General features: G+C 32.3%; 1 protein-coding gene across 6 annotated transcripts in view; it reads left to right on the forward strand.

The window, feature by feature from the left end:
* The first annotated feature begins 3,926 nt into the window (after nt 1–3,926).
* LOC134687559 (SR-related and CTD-associated factor 4-like) overlaps nt 3,927–19,112 on the forward strand; it is a 37,261-nt gene continuing 22,075 nt past the window's right edge. For 4 of the 6 annotated variants that reach the window (XM_063547944.1, XM_063547945.1, XM_063547946.1 and 1 more), the window contains exons 1-6: nt 3,927–4,128; nt 13,544–13,834; nt 14,660–14,777; nt 15,958–16,160; nt 17,144–17,341; nt 17,860–17,909. In XM_063547944.1, coding sequence (XP_063404014.1) covers nt 4,093–4,128; nt 13,544–13,834; nt 14,660–14,777; nt 15,958–16,160; nt 17,144–17,341; nt 17,860–17,909 — 896 coding nt within the window. In that variant the 5' untranslated portion in view covers nt 3,927–4,092. The remainder of the gene's footprint in view (nt 4,129–13,543; nt 13,835–14,659; nt 14,778–15,957; nt 16,161–17,143; nt 17,342–17,859; nt 17,910–19,112) is intronic. The other 2 variants (XM_063547948.1, XM_063547949.1) reach the window with 1 other exon arrangement.

The following is a 19,112-nucleotide window of genomic DNA, read 5'->3' on the forward strand; positions in this document are numbered from 1 at the left end:
AAAATAGTTTCACATAATTCCATGTAAATGACATATATATTTTGGACCCCCCTCTTTTTTGGACGATCAATGCATTTGAATGGGGACATGTATAGTCGGAACCACCCCCACCCCTTTTTAATATGACTGGATCCACCCCTCTATTTTTATCTATATGTACGATGTATATTGTGAAAAAGCAATAGAATAAGTTTTACAAAATAAAATTTGCATCTTGAATTTGATGATCGCAATAATAAACTAGATGCTCCGCAGGGCGTAGCTTTATACGACCGCAGAGGTTGAACCCTGAACGGTTGGGGCAAGTATGGACACAACATTCAAGCTGGATTCAGCTCTAAATTTGTTTGTGATTAAATAGTTGACACAGCATAGGTTTCTGACACAGAATGAATGTGTTCTAATGAACTTAAAAATTTTGTTTTCTCTTAGAGCAATTCACTATGCTGTTGAATATTAATTCTCTCAAAATAATGTTTGAAGAAATTTTATTTTTATTTTTGAAATTTCAAATGAGAAAAATTGAACCCAATTTTTTTAATCACATCCCCCTTTCTCTTATTCCAAAACTAATCTCAATTAAAATTTCTAATGGAGTTTGCAAAAAAAACTACTCAAATAAATACATCATAAAATATTAAGATGTAAAAAACTGCTTGTTATCACTGAATGGTAAAGATTATTTTAATTTATCAGTTGGTAGTAAAAAGTGAATATACATTGTATATTGTATGTAACAAAGATTTAAGTTGATTCGGGACAAAGAAAGATAACTCCAATTAAAAAAAAATCTTGCTATTTCACAATATTGTGCAATTACATATTTCTTGCTTACTATTCTGGACAAAGAAAGATAACTCTAATTTTAAAAAAAAATTGCTATTTCACAATATTGTGCAATTAGATATTTCTTGCCATTGCGCAATACTGTGTAATTGAAAAGACTTGCTATTGCACAATACTTAATATGATAATTTTAGATCCTGATTTGGACCAACTTGAAAACTGGGCCCATAATCAAAAATCTAAGTACATGTTTGGATTCAGCATATCAAAGAACCCCAAGATTTCAATTTTTGTTAAAATCAAACTAAGTTAAATTTTGGACCCTTTGGACTTTAATGTAGACCAATTTGAAAACAGGACCAAAAATGAAGAATCTACATACACAGTTAGATTTGGCATATCAAAGAACCCCATTTATTCAATTTTTGATGAAATTAAACAAAGTTTAATTTTGGACCCCAATTTGGACCAACTTGAAAACTGGGCCAAAAATCAAGAATCCAAGTACATTTTTAGATTCAGCATATCAAAGAACCCAACCGATTCATTTTTTGTCAAAATCAAACTAAGTTTAATTTTGGACCCTTTGGACCTTAATGTAGACCAATTTGAAAACGGGACCAAAAGTTAAGAATCTACATACACAGTTAGATTCAGCATATCAAAGAACCCCAATTATTCAATTTTGATGAAATCAAACAAAGTTTAATTTTGGACCCTTTGGGCCCCATATTCTGTTGGGACCAAAACTCCCAAAATCAATACTAACCTTCCTTTTATGGTCATAAACCTTGTGTTTAAATTTCATAGATTTCTATTTACTTATTCTAACGTTATGGTGCGAAAACCAAGAAAAATGCTTATTTAGGTCCCTTTTTGGCCCTTAATTCCTAAACTGTTGGGACCTAAACTCCCAAAATCTATACCAACCTTCCTTTTGTGGTCATAAACATTGTGTTTAAATTCCATTGATTTCTATTTACTTAAACTAAAGTTATTGTGCAAAAACCAAGAATAATGCTTATTTGGGCCCTTTTTTGGCCCCTAATTCCTAAACTGTTGAAACCAAAACTCCCAAAATCAATCCCAACCTTTCTTTTGTGGTCATAAACCTTGTGTCAAAATTTCATAGATTTCTATTAACTTAAACTAAAGTTATAGTGCGAAAACCAAGAAAATGCTTATTTGGGCCCTTTTTGGCCCCTAATTCCTAAAATGTTGGGACAAAAACTCCCAAAATCAATACCAACCTTCCTCTTGTGGTCATAAACCTTGTGTTAAAATTTCATAGATTTCTATTCTCTTTTACTAAAGTTAGAGTGCGAAAACTAAAAGTATTCGGACGACGACAACGACGCAGACGACGACGCCAACGTGATAGCAATATAAGTTGAAAAAATTTTCAAATTTTGTGGTCGTATAATGAGCTAAACACATTCTGAATTTACAGTAATAATTATAGTTGATCTTATGCCTTATAGCCTGTTTTAAGTTATCTGAAAATTTTGGCATAAATTACGGTACCCACATTTGATACAATCTATTATTAGTAGTGATGTGCAGTAGTCAACAGTTGCTAAACCAGCTACAGTCTGACATGTATGGTCAAAACCTAGGTTGGAATTTTTTACTTTTCTAAAAGTGCCTATATTGTCATCATTATTTTTTTATATACCATTGGCCCAGCGGCTTTTATCATCCCTCTAGCAAAGTAAAGGTATTCTTTTTAAAATTTCAAAAATCTATTCATATTATTAGCCATGTTAAATCAGATTCCAGTTGATCATAATTATAAATTTACATTTTTCTTTCTTTAAAATTTTAGCAATACATGTATGTTTCCCTAATGTCACAAATTCTTTCAAATTTCTGTTTACACAAGTTTGACTTTTATATAACCATACAACTGGAAATTAATGTTTTTATTCAATGTCCAGTGGCACATATTTCACCAACATTTTTATTAAAATATTACACATAACGAAAACAACTTATTTATATGTGTCTTCATGATCACACAACAAGTGAATACTATACTGATATTTCAAGGTTTCATTTGTAATTGTGGTTTCTTTTTTTCTTTTTTTTAATAGACCCAAATTATATTCTATTACTTACAGGCATATATTTAAATGACCCATAATGATATAAATAAATTCAAATAAGTAGTCTTTGTTAAAATCAGTTCCCTAGTTTCATATCTATTATTACAAGTATTAGATTCCTATCAGAAGTGCCAACTTTTTCAGGAGGATTAATTCTATATATGATTGTATTTTTCTTTCAAAGTACAACTATAAACATGCTTTCAACGGAACTATGTTCAAATTGACTGGTATGCTTGTGAGGTTGTGTAAAGACGTTCTTTAAACACAATATTAGTATGATTACCAGTCCATTGGCACATATTTCTGATCTAATATGATCTATGATATGAGTTGCTGTGTTTACAAAAGATTAATTACTGAATGTTTGGGGCTTTAATCAGCACATAAAGTTCTGTAAATTATATTTAATAGTATACATTTATATTAGTCTTCTCTTCACATGCTTCATGTGAATACCACTGTATAATTTACTCTACTTTTAACTTTAATGGCTGTCAGTTCATTGTTTCAATTGTTCTTTACTGAAGGCCATGACAATTTAATGTACATGTGTGCAAATTAATGTTATGTCTATGGCAGTGCATATCATATTATTCATAAATTACCCATATAATGCATATTTGGAACAACTTTAAAAAGCCATTTATGTTTTTCATAATGTTAACCTATAATATAATCTTATTTTTACAGTTAACACTTTGGATCTAGAATTAAATATCATTGTGATAATTGGAAATGTATAATATCTGAGACTACTATAACACAGAGAGATCATGATATGTAATTAATTTAACTAAAAAAAAATAGAGAGTAAAGTGGTATAGGCCTTGGTTTCATTGATTTTAAAGTCTGCTCGATCAAATAATTAGTATATAATCTTATATATTAGTCTACTTTTCATCAAATCTCGTCTCTGTTTTATTCATATAAATTGAAGGCAACATTTTTTAGGCAATAATTTAGCCAGGGTAAGGAAAAATATCTCATCACATGCCACTTCCTGTGACTGAAATCTAGAAGGATTGTTTTGATTGGCTTCGATATGAAAATAGCCCAATCAAATTAGAGCTTTTAAACCGTGTTTGGAAATAAGCTCCTGCGTGTCCGCCATGTTGGAACAAACACGCTAACGTCCTTCTCTGTTTTAGGCCTATTTCATCAAAAGACGATTACCAAGGAAAAGAATAAGAAATTTCTAATGACTATGGAGGCTGTCCGTGCCTTTAACAATGAGGTATTATACTTTACCTGCAGGATTTTGTTTGACTCATTGTCATTGAATCACCACGTTTTTTCTGTGGTATTTCATTTTCTGTAAATATATTAGCAAAATTGTAAATTATTGCTGAATATTTTCTGGTATTTCATTGCAATCTATTTTAGGTGAAAATGTCGATTGTCATGGTTATCAATATTGGGATTAGAACATCCGAGATGTTTTGATCAGGTAACAAGACATTTCGGCACCCAGGTCTGAGACACTCCAGCATACGTTTTACAAACTTTTGGACACCTTATGTATATAAATATATATGAAGAAAATAAAAAGAAACACAGAAATATTATAAATTAGTCAAAATATGCACTACAAAAGGTGGGGAGGGTAGGAGAGGTCCTGATCACGAAATCCAGAGGTCCTGGCTTTCATACCTGCCAACTTTTGAAAGTGCCCATCGGGGTTTCAGTGCGCGACAACACTTAAAAGGGTTACAATACTTTGCGACAACTATTTTGCGCATGCTGTTTTGTGGTCTTGAAAACTAAATTTTAAACACACCAACTTGAGACAGTGCTCACGCTACCACTGTACCAGGCGACTTGGGCGAAGAAGTCGCTTTCCCAACCGTCACTTCGCTTTCCCCGACCCCCAAAAGCGAAGACAAGTCGCCCTGTTGTTTACGATACTCGCTTTCAGTCGCTTCCGTCATCGGACATTTTCAATTTTCATCAACTTTTTATTGATAATTACAGCTATTACATTAATGCTAGCAAGACAAATCTTTGTTTGACTTGCTTGCTTTGCTTGTATCAATGTTTGCTCAAGCATGGCAAATAAGATAGGCGGGGCTTCAGCTTGTATACATAATACTTCAATTTTATTGGACGTAATGTTTGAAGTTAAGGACACTATTTTTTTTAAAACATTACAGGATGTCAAATATAAAGCGCAATCGTAGAAATGGAATCCAAAAAAATGTATTTCGAAGATATGCATTTTCATCATCCAACTTAAAAAACTGTCGTCAAGTACTTTAAGTAAAACAAAAAGCTATTCGAACACACCTACTCTGATTTTGTGATTCATTACATAGGTATTTCAAAGTTTGACCCATATATTTCATCTTTTAGTACTGTGATTTTTTATGTTATAAAGTCAACCCGCAGGGCTTTCCATTGAAATGGAAGTAGATGGCTCAATTAAAATTATAGGCGGCTATGACATGCGTTCGGCGAAGCCGGACGCCCACCAAGCTGTAAGGTTGGTGCTTTACGGCAGGGGGTCTGGGGGCCGCTCAAGGCCCCCATAAGCTCTGGCATATATAGAGCAAAATCTGCATTCTCGCAATCTCCTGGCACCTAATTTCATCTTTCAAATGACCATTTTTTATGTATGAAATTAAAGAAAGAAAGAAAAAAATCTCAAAGAAATTTCATTTTTTTTTTATGTTAGTTTTTTATTTTCATTACCTGATGCTTAACATTCATTTACTTTTAAAGGAGATTTATTTATATAATAATCCGGTTTGTAAAAAATCTTGATTGATTTATTTTGCATAACTACGTGCATTTGTAAACAAATGACCCCCCTTTTGTCTCTAAAAGACTGTTACGCATATTTAAATCATACAATTATTTCTCAAGCATTGACAGAAAATTGATCTATCCTCTGATTTTCTCTTTTTTTTTGAAAACTTCAATAAGTCGGATACATAAATCATTTGGAAATGTTATTTATTTGAGGTCGAGTCGACAATATTCTACTTTCGTTTTTGACCTTGATTCTCTGAACACCATGTGGGCTTTGAAAAATGAACTTCAAAAGATACTGTTTTCCAGATTCTGAATAATATGATCTACTACAGTTTCTGTAATGTGACTGATATTTCCATAACATAAGATTGTCATCCTATCTGATTGTCTTCACGTTTTAAAAGCCAAAAAAAGCCAATGAGTTAATGACCATCGGAACGTCTCTATTGTTATCCTTCAATGACCACCGGAACGTCTCTCTTGTTATCTTTGATAAGAAACGATGCATTCTGACTTTAAATAGACAACCAATCAGTGACCTGAATTCATGTGAACTATATTTAGCCCAAGATAAACACTGACTTTTCATCCTTGTTTATCGTGACCGCGACTTTGCGACAATACATCTCTCGACTGCCTTTAAACATATGAAAAAGACATTTTTTTCTTTTTAAATTTATAATTTTGTCAGTGAAGTAGCCGGCACTTGAAGCCTCCGTAAACGGCGGATTTCCACCGGCTTCAATGGAAAGCCCTGAACCTGTAGCTTTGCTATATAAAAATGATAGAATCTGAAGCGAAATCATGTATCAAATATTCTTGCTTTGTACGTTTTCAAGACAAAGTATTCATCTCAAACACACCTTAACATAAGAAGGTGCACTTGATTTTCGAATAAAAGGGATAAGTCAAGTAAGGGGTAAATGACTTAATTCATCCCTTTTATTTTTTATTTCCATTGTTATTGAATATTGCGCACTTTCAGTTTGGATTAATTTTTGCTTGCAATCTTCAAAATGATTATTCTTTGTTTATAGAGAAGGCAATAAATGCTTTCTGTAATGTTTACTATAGTAACATTTTTTAAAGTGAATAGAAACAAATAAAATAAAAATTTTCTTCTCAAATACGAAGTGTTTTTATTATTGTAAAAAACCAAACATTTGCATAAGTTTTCAATTTATCTATTACATAGTTAAGCAGAACAATTAGATATCAAGTCGACGACATGGTTGTCTATCAAGTTGGATGAAGAAGTTGCATAACTTCCGATTTTTTTTAAATTACTACGGACGGAAAACATAACAATATATAAGTTCAGCTATTTCCGTGTCTGCCCTTCCATTATGTGACTCAAGAAAAAAAAATCAAAATTGGTAACAATTGTATCAAAAGGAGAAAATCGAGTGAACCTTCTTATATAAGGGTGTGTTTGAGATGAATATATTTTGTTTTGTAAACGTACAAAGCAAGAACATTTGATACATCATCTTGCTTCAGATTCTATCATTTTTATATATAAAAGCTACAGGTTGACTTTGTAACATAACAACATCACAGTACTAAAAGATAAAATATATGGGTCAAACTTTGAAATACCTATGTAATGAATCACAAAATCAGAGAAGGTGTGTTCGAATAGCTATTTTGTTTTACTTAAAGTACTTGACGACAGTCTTTTAGGTTGGATGATGAAAATGCATATCTTCGAGAGAAAAAAAAATCTACAATTGCGCTTTATATTTGTCATCCTGTGATGTTTTAAAATTAAGTGTCCTTAACTTCAAACATAACGTCCAATAAAATTTAAGTATGATGTAAACAAGCTGAAGCCCCGCCTATCTTAATTGCCATGCTTGAGCAAACACTGATACAAGCAAAGCAAGCAAGCCAAACAAAGATTTGTCTTGCTAGCATTAATGTTATAGCTGTAAAGAAATTCAGACATAATCGATTTTATTATCTAATGAAAAGAGGATGAAGCATTGTTTTTGCAGTGTGTAGCAAGTTATTTAATAAAAATACAACTTTTTATCACTTCGTGCACTTCCGAAAGTTCTGGAGCTTGTTACTCAAAAACGTACATCAACCTAACTTTCGGCTGCAAAATAAGTTTGTTACTTCATTTAAACGTGATAACAGTTGCCTCCAGTAAATTTTCAATCCATTTATTGCATTAAAAACGTCATGATACTTTCCAATCCAAATAACTTGTCAAACATCGTTTATTTTTGTAAATTTTCTTGCAATCGATTTCTAAACTATGGATCGGAAATGGACCAGCTATGACCGAAATCCGTATTTTTACAAAAATTACTAGGGACGCACGGATGGAACAGCTGACAGAAGAATATTGATCCCAAAAGGGAAAATTAAGCATTCCACAGGCATTAAAAGATTTTGGTTACATCTAAATAAACTCATCATTGATTGGTGTATATCATTCCCTATAATTTAAATGGATTGTTGTAAACTATTGTAAAGTTGCTTAACTCTTAGACTATAACACTAATGTCAATATATTATGGCCCAGCTTACCTTTATATATCTTTTGATGAGAAACACTGAATTTCATACACAAGCTAGTTTTTAATTAAATTGTAATTGTTATTTTATAATTTCTTTACCTTTTTGAAAAAAAATTTTTTTAGTGCTTGATATTTAGTTGGTAGTTTCTCACAAGGCCCTTAGTAAAATTTAAACAACTTTTAATTTGAAATGTTACTTTTATTGAATACTTCGATAAAAATTGAACAATATATAAAGAACATTATTTACAAATGACCGTTTATACTACAGTAAAATCCAAACATTGTAACGCACCGCACGAATGACCACTTCTCTTTTAAATCTCACCACTTCTCCCTATCAGTTTCAAAAAGAGAAGTTACTTCTCCCTATAATTCTGAAGTAGTGTGAGCCCTGTGAGATGGTCGAGAGCAGAAAGGAACACCTCCAACAGATACCATAACACCAGCTCAGTCACTTAAACGCCACAAACTCTAAATTTGGGCAACATATGAGAAAAGGCGAATTAGAACCCGCATCATTTTCCTCTACATAATTATACGTTGTCTTGTTGCCATATATCCCACACTGAGACCTACTTACACAATCTGATACAAGAACATGACAACATTCACATATTTACTCTTTCAGACCCATACAAACCACTAAAGATTCATACAAGTATTCATTCTACCCTAGAACAATCTTGCAATGGAACCTTCTCCCAGTAGCTGCAGTTCAATGTACTACTCTTGAAAGCTCTCGAGATCAGATTCCAATATCCGTTCTCAATAAACATCTAAACATTTAAATAAATTTCAAAATGTATAGTACATGTACAAAAACAGAAGAAAAAGAAGTTATGCTGAAATTTATATAGTAAAATCAGTGCCTGGCACCTTTTCATCAGTATGTTGATGGAGTGCACAGTGCTGAATTATAAAGAAGAAGAAGAAAAGTGTCATATTTGTAAGATGAGCTTACAAGCCTTTTTCTTAAGTTTATTTGCATGATTCTTGTTATTATATATCAGTAGAAAAGATGAACATGTGGCTGCAAGACCAGGAATTAATTTCATATTGTGCAAGGCATGTTAGATAATTGTTCACTTTTCCAATTTAAAACTATGCACAAAGAATGACCTTTATAAGTGGGATTAAACACATAGGGGTAACCCCTCAATATAAGGAGATTAATAACCGGTTTTTAAGTAAAAATGAGCACATATTCATATGATTTGAAGAAACTTTTCCCAAAGAACTATACATCTTATGATCTATCTTGTATTATATGGTCAACACATGTACATGTCCAAGAATTTTGATATGTTCTTGGCCTTATATCTTCTTTATTTTTCAAAATAATTGGACCCTTAATTTAGAAAAGTTATTCTAAATGTTTAATGTCAGAATTTCCCATTTTTAAGTTAAAAAAAATTACATTTAATTATTTTTCTATTTTATTTTTTACAAGAGTAAAAGTGACCCCTTAAGTAAGTCAAGTCTCCATTTAAGAGATTCCTCAAGTGGTTTTTTTTGTTTTGTCCATGTGAAAAAATAAAGAATAATGCATTGTACATGTACTTTAAATAATTTGGTAATAATTAATTGAATACATAAATTTATAACATTTGTTACAGCAAGTGTAATATCAATAAATTAGTGAATATTAAAACTACTATTTATTATCTTCATGGTAGAACTGCATCTGACATTGAAGTTTGTCAATCACTCATGCTTTTATTCTTATTCTGTGTAAGAACCTTCTTGCAGGTGAAAACACATTTGTCATGTTCCTTGATTTTAACAGAGGAATACAACACAAGTTCAAAATCTAGGATGTTAGAATAATCTTGAGAGAAAACGTTTTTGATTGGCTGATTAATTTGATCATGAGAAACATAGAATTTGATTGGCTGAACACAATTGTATTCCATTGGACACAGTTCAAAATCGGGAACAATCATTTTTTTCGTGTAAATTTTCACAAAACCGTGTTTTAGAGGGTTTTTCACGATCACGCTCGTGCAATCATGAGAAATGGTCAAAATCGTGTAGGACACGCCTAAATTGTGAAAGTTGGCAGGTATGGGCTTTAAATAAATTTAAATCCTGTCATCCCGTAATTCGAATAAAATAATTCCTCGACCCCGAAAGGGTCTAGCGCGAAATCTTGAGCTAAAACACCCGAGCTGGAGTTCGATAAAGGTCTTACCCCCTCACTACAAGACCTGCATAACAAAAGCCTGGTCACAACAAATCATACGATTTTTGTTGTGGAAGATCTATAAAATAGTTGTTTGAAATGGCAAAAAATACTTGGAGTGATCTCACATGTCCACAATGGGTACACATAAGAGAAAAAATTGTAATTGTACCGTTGTAGGTAAGTTTGACATTCATATGGCAATCATGAGTTGTTTGGGGCTATTTTTCAAGTTTTTCATTCCATGTGATGTGAGTGTTACTCTCGTGCCATTGTCGTTTGGCATTTCGTCGATTCCTTGGTATATATACTGTTCACGAGCTGGAATCAACACGAACAGGACCATATTTTGCTCTTGTTGGAGTCTGGTCTAGTCAGCATGGCCAAGTGAATCGTTCTGTTGGAATAGTCCAGGGTTCGAAATAAGCGCTATCCCGCTTGCCCGAGGCAAGTAAGATCTGCAGCGGGAAAGTGAATCTCATCACATAGTTGTCCGCCGGGCAAATTGATATTTTGTGTTTGTGTTTCATTCTATCATGTCAATTAATATAATAATATATGCAATAGGTCTTAACCATTTATTGTTAATGAATTTGTGCCAATGAAATATTTGTAAAACTATGTCAGACGTAATTTTGTACGATGTACAACTGTGTATTTTTGTATTACTATTTTCGCCGTCTTTATTTATTTCATATGCGCATGCCAGGAAAATCGTAAACATCGTAGTTTGTCCCGAATAATTCTATTGGTCAATTCCTATGCGTAAGCCAATGAGCGCTGTCGTTTTAGAATGTTCAGTCGCACCTGCTCGGGGATTTCCGCTACTAATCGTGAAAGGAAGTCGATACAATGATCCAATCAGAACGCGTTTTGCAAACGACTTTTGAGTTGATTTAAAAATGAAAGTGGAAAGAAACAAATGGAAAACTTTTTAGTAAATTATGTCCCCCCTTTAAAAAAACTTAAAGAATCCAACGTCAACAGGGTTGAGCAACAAAAAAAATATGAAGAGGGAAATAGAAAACGTAAATTTTTGACAAAATGGCTGGATGAATTTAAATGGCTGAAAGACACAGAAAAGGGGATGACATGTGAGGTTTGCGTTCAGTTTGGAAGTAGTGGCAGTTTTGTAATAGGATGTACAAATTTTAAATTATGCATTGTTTAGAATGAAGCATATTTTTTACAGGAAATTTGACAATTGGGTCAGTTTCTACATGTACATCTGAAATTTTTTTGTCACTTTTTTTTTGTAAAAGTAAAAGTTTTTGTTTAAAAAAGGGTGTATAGAAACTTGAAATCATCTGCCAGAAGAGGTCTAGAATGCAGGATTTGGCACCATTTACCTCAGAGCTTCTGGGGGCCTTAAGCGTCCCCCAGACCCTTCGCCGTCCGCATTAGTCGGGCAAGTTAACAGATACAAGGGCAAGTTAATCTAGATATTGACTTGCCCTTTTCTTATTTCTACCCCTTAATACCAATCCCATGGCAGATGGTATGATTTGCCAACCATTCATTCCATTTGAATTGTATTGTTCTAAATTATACACAAGTGACATGCGAGTTGACCAATTTTCATGTCGTGGCACAGTATGGCTGTGTTGTTACCAGGGCTTAAGGAACACTAAATGCATTGACTGTTGGTGTGTAAGACTGTCTTTTCTGTCCTCTTTCCAAACCAACAATGATGTTGCATAATAGAGTCTGCACCAGGGGACCAGTACCTTTTTTTTCAACTGACCCTTTTTGACACAGGCTTCTGTTAATCAACATAATAATTTGTCTAACTTGCTTCTACTGGCACAGAAACCCAGTTTAACATTTTATTAACATCAAAAGGTATTCCAAATAGTTTTAAAATCTCAAGAAATTTGCACAGCAGGTGCTTCAAAAATATTGCAAATGTCCGACTTCCGGTATTTGAAACTAATTGCAGACCCGGACTTGGAAAAACCATGATAATTTTCCGGATTTCGTTTACAATGTCAAAAAAATGTCATTAAAAAAAAAGAATTCGACCTACTGACCCTATTTTTCAAAATGATGTTACTGGAAACACAGAAAATAATTTTTCATGCCTAATTAACAGTTTCAACAGGTGTTACAAGTTGTGATTACAACTAATCTGCTGATCTCCATCAGATCATGATGGGTTGCTAATCCGTTAATTATTAACCTCCTAATTGACCATCATAATTGTTTCCACCAGTAAAATCAGTTTATCAGCATTTTAACAGCCAGGAGTATACATATAGATTCGTCATTTGATCAAAACTGTTTTCCCTTGGACAGTTCACATTCACATTTGATATTTAAACTGTCATCAAAAAGTTATGACAATGAGCATTTAAAAGATACAACTATATTAAAAACCTTCGAAACTGTTTTCACGAGTCAAACACGCTTCCTCTACCATGTTTTTTGCATGCGTGCCGTGAAAGTATTCCTATGCATTTAAAGACACCGAAAACATAAAATACGAAATCATTTAGTATGAAGGAAAGGAAAGAGATAAATATATAGCTTTATCTTACTATAGTGAAGTCATACAATAACTGCCATTGAAGCATGCCTAAGTCCTTTTAAGTCTGATAAGATATAGCTAGAACTAGACATCCTTGGTCCCTTGCATTGCTGTTACACAAAATAAGATTGATTTTATATCATGAAGACATGAATATTGCACAAAAGTGACTAAAGCCCTCAAAATTCTAGTATAAACCCTGCTATGGAACCAGTATTACATCAACAGCATCTCCACCTTCAGACTGTTGAAGGAATGCACCAATGTGTAGGGAAAGCCAACAAAGTATTTTAATTTTACATACATCGGTGTCTTCATTACTTAATAACCACATAAACTGAGAATTAAGATTTGTGGAATGTATACTCTGGTATGAATTGAACAATATGAAAAGTAAGATACACAAACGTATGGACCTAAATATAACAGTAAAAAAAGAAAACTTTGTAGTGTCACAAGCAAACGAACTCTTTGAATTCTCATTTTGAATCTTGTCACTTCATCCTATCAGTTTCCAAAGAAAAGTTGCATCTCTTTATGGATATGAAGTAGTGTGAGCTCTGATGTATTATAGAAAGAAATCTGCATATAATTAGCAACTATATCTGCATATAATTTGTAACTATAAAATGTTAAACATTATTTCCTTCTTTTTCAGTTGTCATCTTTGTACGAGACCAGGCCCCCTATATCTAGGGCCAAGATGGCTGCTGTAACAAAGGGTGCAATCAAGGCCATAAAATTTTACAAGCATGTGGTACAGAGTGTGGAGAAATTTGTACAGAAATGTAAACCAGAGTACAAAGTACCTGGCCTTTATGTTATTGATTCTATAGTCCGTCAATCAAGGCACCAGTTTGGGTCAGAAAAAGATGTCTTTGCACCAAGATTTACCAAGAATATTTTGCTGACATTCCAGAACTTGCTAAAATGTCCCACAGAAGAAAAGGTATATAGGTTTTAAGCTTATGAAGACATTGCTTGTTGCTTTTGTCGAACAGAATAAAGCAAAATATCAAAAGTAAAATAACAAAATAATCAGAAAAGCTTTTAATTGTGTGTGTAAGATATAATAATACAACATAGAACTTTAAATGTAAATGTGGTAAAAGTCTTCTGGGTTTAACCATTTATATGCAAAACAAGGATTGAGTCAGCTTTATACCCTGTGATGAGTTTTTAGGTTCATCACGCAACAGCTTTCTGTTAACCAAACACTTGTATAATTTTACACTTAATATTATCCACTTGCCTCAGGGGTATCGTCAGTGAGCAGTTTCACATGCAAAAAGAAGTATTTTAATTTGTTCCTGCTATTTTTGTTGAAGAAGAAATTGCATGATACATTTTAATTGATTATAAATTTTCAAAAATGAGTATGAATTGTATATTCACATTACAAGTTTTTGATAATGATTAAAATTTAATTTTGGATGTAATGCATCTTCTGATTGGCTGACATTATTTTGTTATGAGCCCATAGACATAATTTAGTCATGTGACTGTGATGTCATCAACGTTTTTTCATGGTTTTCTACTGTTTAAAAAGGAATATAGAATTAAATTATAAGAAATGACTGTAATATTTTTTCTTTCTATTCGAAATAACATAAAAAATTTGGAGCACAATGTTAAATAACCAGCTACGTGCGTTACTCAGTGTGCAACAAATTGTTCATGTTATTTCTTCATAGACAGAAAAAATATTACAGTCATTCCTTAAATGTAAAATCTGCATGCTACATGTTGATATTGTATGATTCTTTTATTTCAGAGTAAAATTGTACGTGTATTGAATCTTTGGCAAAAGAATAATGTGTTTATGAGTGAAGTAATACAACCATTGTTAGATTTAACAGCTGATCCAAACAATCCTGAAATGGCTGCCCAGGGTAAGATTATATAAAAATTTGTAGGAAATTTCTTGACACTGTAGGGGCCTCGTTTGTCTAGTGGTCAAAATATTTCTTCTGTTATCACTAGCCAACCAACACTTTATCACTAGCCAACCAACACTGAGGTGAGTAAGAACCCCACTAGTGTGTGCAGATGCACTCAACTTCTCCAATAAAAACTGATGGCTACTAAATAGCCCAAAAGAAGTGTTATAACACCAAAAATCAACAATTAATCTTGACACTGAACATGTGAACAGTCTTAATACACAGAATATTCAATAATACATTTGTTTTTATTACTACATTCCTCTCTACACTAGCTAGTCCACCTTAGTTTGATTTGAGGAAACATTGATACTACTCATCAGTGATATTGTTTGCCTTAAATTAGTGGAGAATAAAGGCTTTTTCCCCTGGAGAAGAATCCCAATTTGAAAAAAAATGGCTTAAAATTATTCCCAAAAAGACAACTTGTTTCCCTAACAGTGCAGTCTCAATAGTAAGTATGCATGAATGCAAACTGAAAAACACTCATTTAACAATTTTCTTGCCTAAAATGACTATATGTGCACATTTGAGGGTCTATTTATGTATCATCACTGACAAAATGGGGTCTTAATTAAAAGCAGGGTTTGACTCTTGAAATTTGGTCTGTAAATTGAAGTTTTAGTAAAATTCCTGGTTTACTTTATATTTCACAATTTGATGAAAATGACGCATATTTTTCCAATAAAAAAGGGTAGAGGTAGTTTTGAAAAAAGCCAACAATATCACTGGTCATAAAAAAGTAAAATAACAAAAATCATGCAAAACTCAAATCTGAAAGTTCCTTAAATAGATCACATGATGATTGAAATAATTAGGGGCATTAACTATTTATCAAATTGTGGAAGCAGATGCCAAAACAATCTCAGCATAAGAGAGATTCATATTATGTTGCAGCTGACACACACAATGCAATCTGCTGTAATATACAATTTACAGGGGATTCCTTTACCTAAGAACAAAATCCAAATCTCTATTTTATACAGTTGTCATAAAACTGGACATTTAATGTTATAGGAATGAAAAATTCTGAAATACATGTATATGCTATATATTTAATATTATTTCTCTTCTTTTATTCTGAACTTGAAAAGATAATAGAAAATGATGATGCATTTTATCTTTTTAGTACAAAGAGCAGCCGAGTATATTGTTAATAAAACTGGAGCAACAACTAAAGCTGCTGGTGGTTCTAACTTAGATACTTCAACATCGTCAGAACCTCCATCAGAACAGGAGACGGCTCAAAATATAATGGACACAGCCAATGCACAGTCAACACAGATAGATATGCTGGCCACAGTTAATCAATTACTGCAACAAACGCAGACGGTAATACATAAGTTAAAAAACAAAAAAAGTGTCTGTTCTCATAGAAAATATAGATGGTATATATTTTGGTCATCCAGATAACTTTCAACATATTGTCATTACTAGTATATTCAGGTATCTAATTATAACAACATTGAAACTTGCTTTGATTAGGGGTTCAAACACAGTACTAACATAACTTGGTTTCAAGTTTCATGTTTTGAAATATTAAAATATTCAATAGAGATGATACACAAGAAAAGCATCATGTGAATAGAAAGGAAACTATATGACAGATAATTTAGAATATAATATGAGTTGATAATTCATAAAAAAAAATGTTATGATATTGTTACTACATGTGCTATAATACAAAATATATACTTTACTGTAGAAATTCTTTTAAAATTCAAATCTTGGAGTAATCCCCCCTTTGAATAAAATGCGTACTAGTATTTGTTAAAAACAGACAATGATTATAATTTAAATGACTTTTTTCATGTAAATAAAACCAAGAAAAAAAATCTGTAAAATTGCAATTGAATTGCATTCCTGCCTCCAAATTTTCTTTGTTCATTAAAAATTTAAAACGATTGTTTTCTGCAATTAACAATCCAAGAGATGGCAAAATATCTACTCACTTTCAGAATTATTCATCTGCCTGTAAAGATAAAACCTTTATTTAGTATGAGTATTTTTTTAACTGTGCTGTTCCATTTGAATATACATGGTACCCAAGAAGGCACTTTGAGAGTTGGTAACTAGCATTAAAAACAATTTAAGAATCCTCTTACATTTTCCCTGTACAAAATAGTCTTTTAATTCCAACCCATGACAAAGATTTCAAAGTGCCTTCCCAGGGTCCCATGTGTGTTTCTTGGAACAGCCCTTACATAAAAACTTCCATATTTTATGTATTGGAGGGAGGAAATCTTATACTAGGGAATTTTCCCACTTTTATGCACTGAAGATGTTCTTTAGACATGGTCTTGGTCTTGTTTTAGGGAAGTACAAGTTTAAGTGCACAACAACAGCAGTTGCAACAGTTACAGTTACTTCAACAACAGTTGATACAACAAACTCAGTTGATGCAGCAGTCAACAGGACAACAACCAGTTATAGATAGCAACCTGTTATCCCACATACAGACCCTTACTAGTCAACTTCTCAACAAGAAACCTCCAGAACCAGGATTTAATAAGGTTGACAAACAGATACAACATACACAGATTTTTCCCCTAAAAAAAGATTTTATTGTATATACCAAAAAGCATGATAGGACTACTTTTTCATAAGGGCTGTTCCATTTAAACACACATGGTACCCAGGGTTGGCACTTTGAAAATGAAGTAATCATTTGTAGAAGTAGTTAAAAGAAATTTTCTTTACAAAGTGGTCATTAACATGAGTTACACTACCCTTTAGTTAAAATATGGAACTGCCTTGTATGTTTTTGTGAAACCACCATAGGGGGTTGAAAACAGATGTTCTTTTTGTACTTATGGTATTTTTTTTAGTTAAATGTCTTTATCAGAACTGAAGTCTTAAAAATGAAAAACTTCATCATCTTATGAGAAAGTTGAATGATTTGTAAAATGAATCAAAATTAATTATTATTATGGTAATTGTATAGAAATGATTCAAATGAATCAGATTTCTTTTTGTAATTAAAAGAGAAAGAAAAAAGATATATTATAACATTGTAGATATTATATTGTAGAAGTTATTAGATTTTGACTATGGTGAAAGTGATGAAGAAGATGGACAAGGGTACGTAAACATTTCATTATTTATATCAATACATTTGGTGGTAAAGGAATCAAATCTAAAACATGTACTAAATTAATCTTTCTCAACTCTATACAAATACATGTATCTTAGAATCTGTAGGAAAAGGATTAAAGAAAGGATTAAACTGAACAAAGTCAGTTTCAAGATATTATTGACGTGTGTTTGTCAGTTTGATTGTAAAGTTACAGTCACATTTATTTAAAGGTGTACTTTTGAAATACATCTTATTTCCTCCAAAGATAACAAGAATATCGACAAACCTTTCCCACCTTCTGTATAACCATTTGAATCTACATGTAAACTATGAACAAATTTCAAAAGTAAGAAATTGCTTGTATTATCAGGTCTGATCTCCTAGTTCGGCTGTTTACAGCAATATTCATGCAACTTCAACACAGACATGACCAAAAGAAAATATAATGAGAAAGCAGTTCCCCTCTGCAATTGATGGTATTTGAGTTATTGATTTTACATCATGTAGATATTGAATTACGCCAAACATTGAGTTATTCTCTTAATAAATGATCACTAAAGACAAAGAAAATGAAACATAAGTCAATTGCTTTGCAGAGGTTAGATTTGATTTGACATCCTAGTGATAGTTCCAAGTTGTTGTTGATAGTTTCCTAAAAATGGTAACCCTGACTTGCATCAACTTCACCAATAATTGAAGCAAGCTTAGGAACAGTTTTCAACTTCCAGTCATTACCCATTACCGACTACAGTGCATTCATTTATTTTTAACGGGCTCCAATTTTCATGGAATAAAAAAACTTGGGTTTTCATGGATATTTATTTCGGGTTTTGCCAAAGTAAGAATTCAAGTCTACAACAATATGTAATAGGTTGAACATTTATATTTGTGGTTCACCTGTTACCTGGAAATTTTATGAAAATTTGTATCCCATAAATAATAATGAATCCACAATAATACTTTTAACAAAATCCATTATCAAAACTTGAGTCCCAAGTGATAGAAACATAACCCAGTTTTAAATCCTGAAAAGTCTAAAAAAGCAGAGCTCTGAGAAAATAGCTTGGGTATGCAAATAGTGGTGAAAAGAATGTCAATACATTTAAAATATTGTTAATTGTTAAAAGTCATAATTGTGACTAAGAAGATCAACATTTTGATTCCTGTGAAAAGACAAGAGTTGCAGCTTAAAAACAGTGATAAAAAGA

The sequence above is a fragment of the Mytilus trossulus genome, chromosome 10 (assembly GCF_036588685.1).
Source record: "Mytilus trossulus isolate FHL-02 chromosome 10, PNRI_Mtr1.1.1.hap1, whole genome shotgun sequence".
Lineage (NCBI taxonomy): Eukaryota > Metazoa > Mollusca > Bivalvia > Mytilida > Mytilidae > Mytilus > Mytilus trossulus.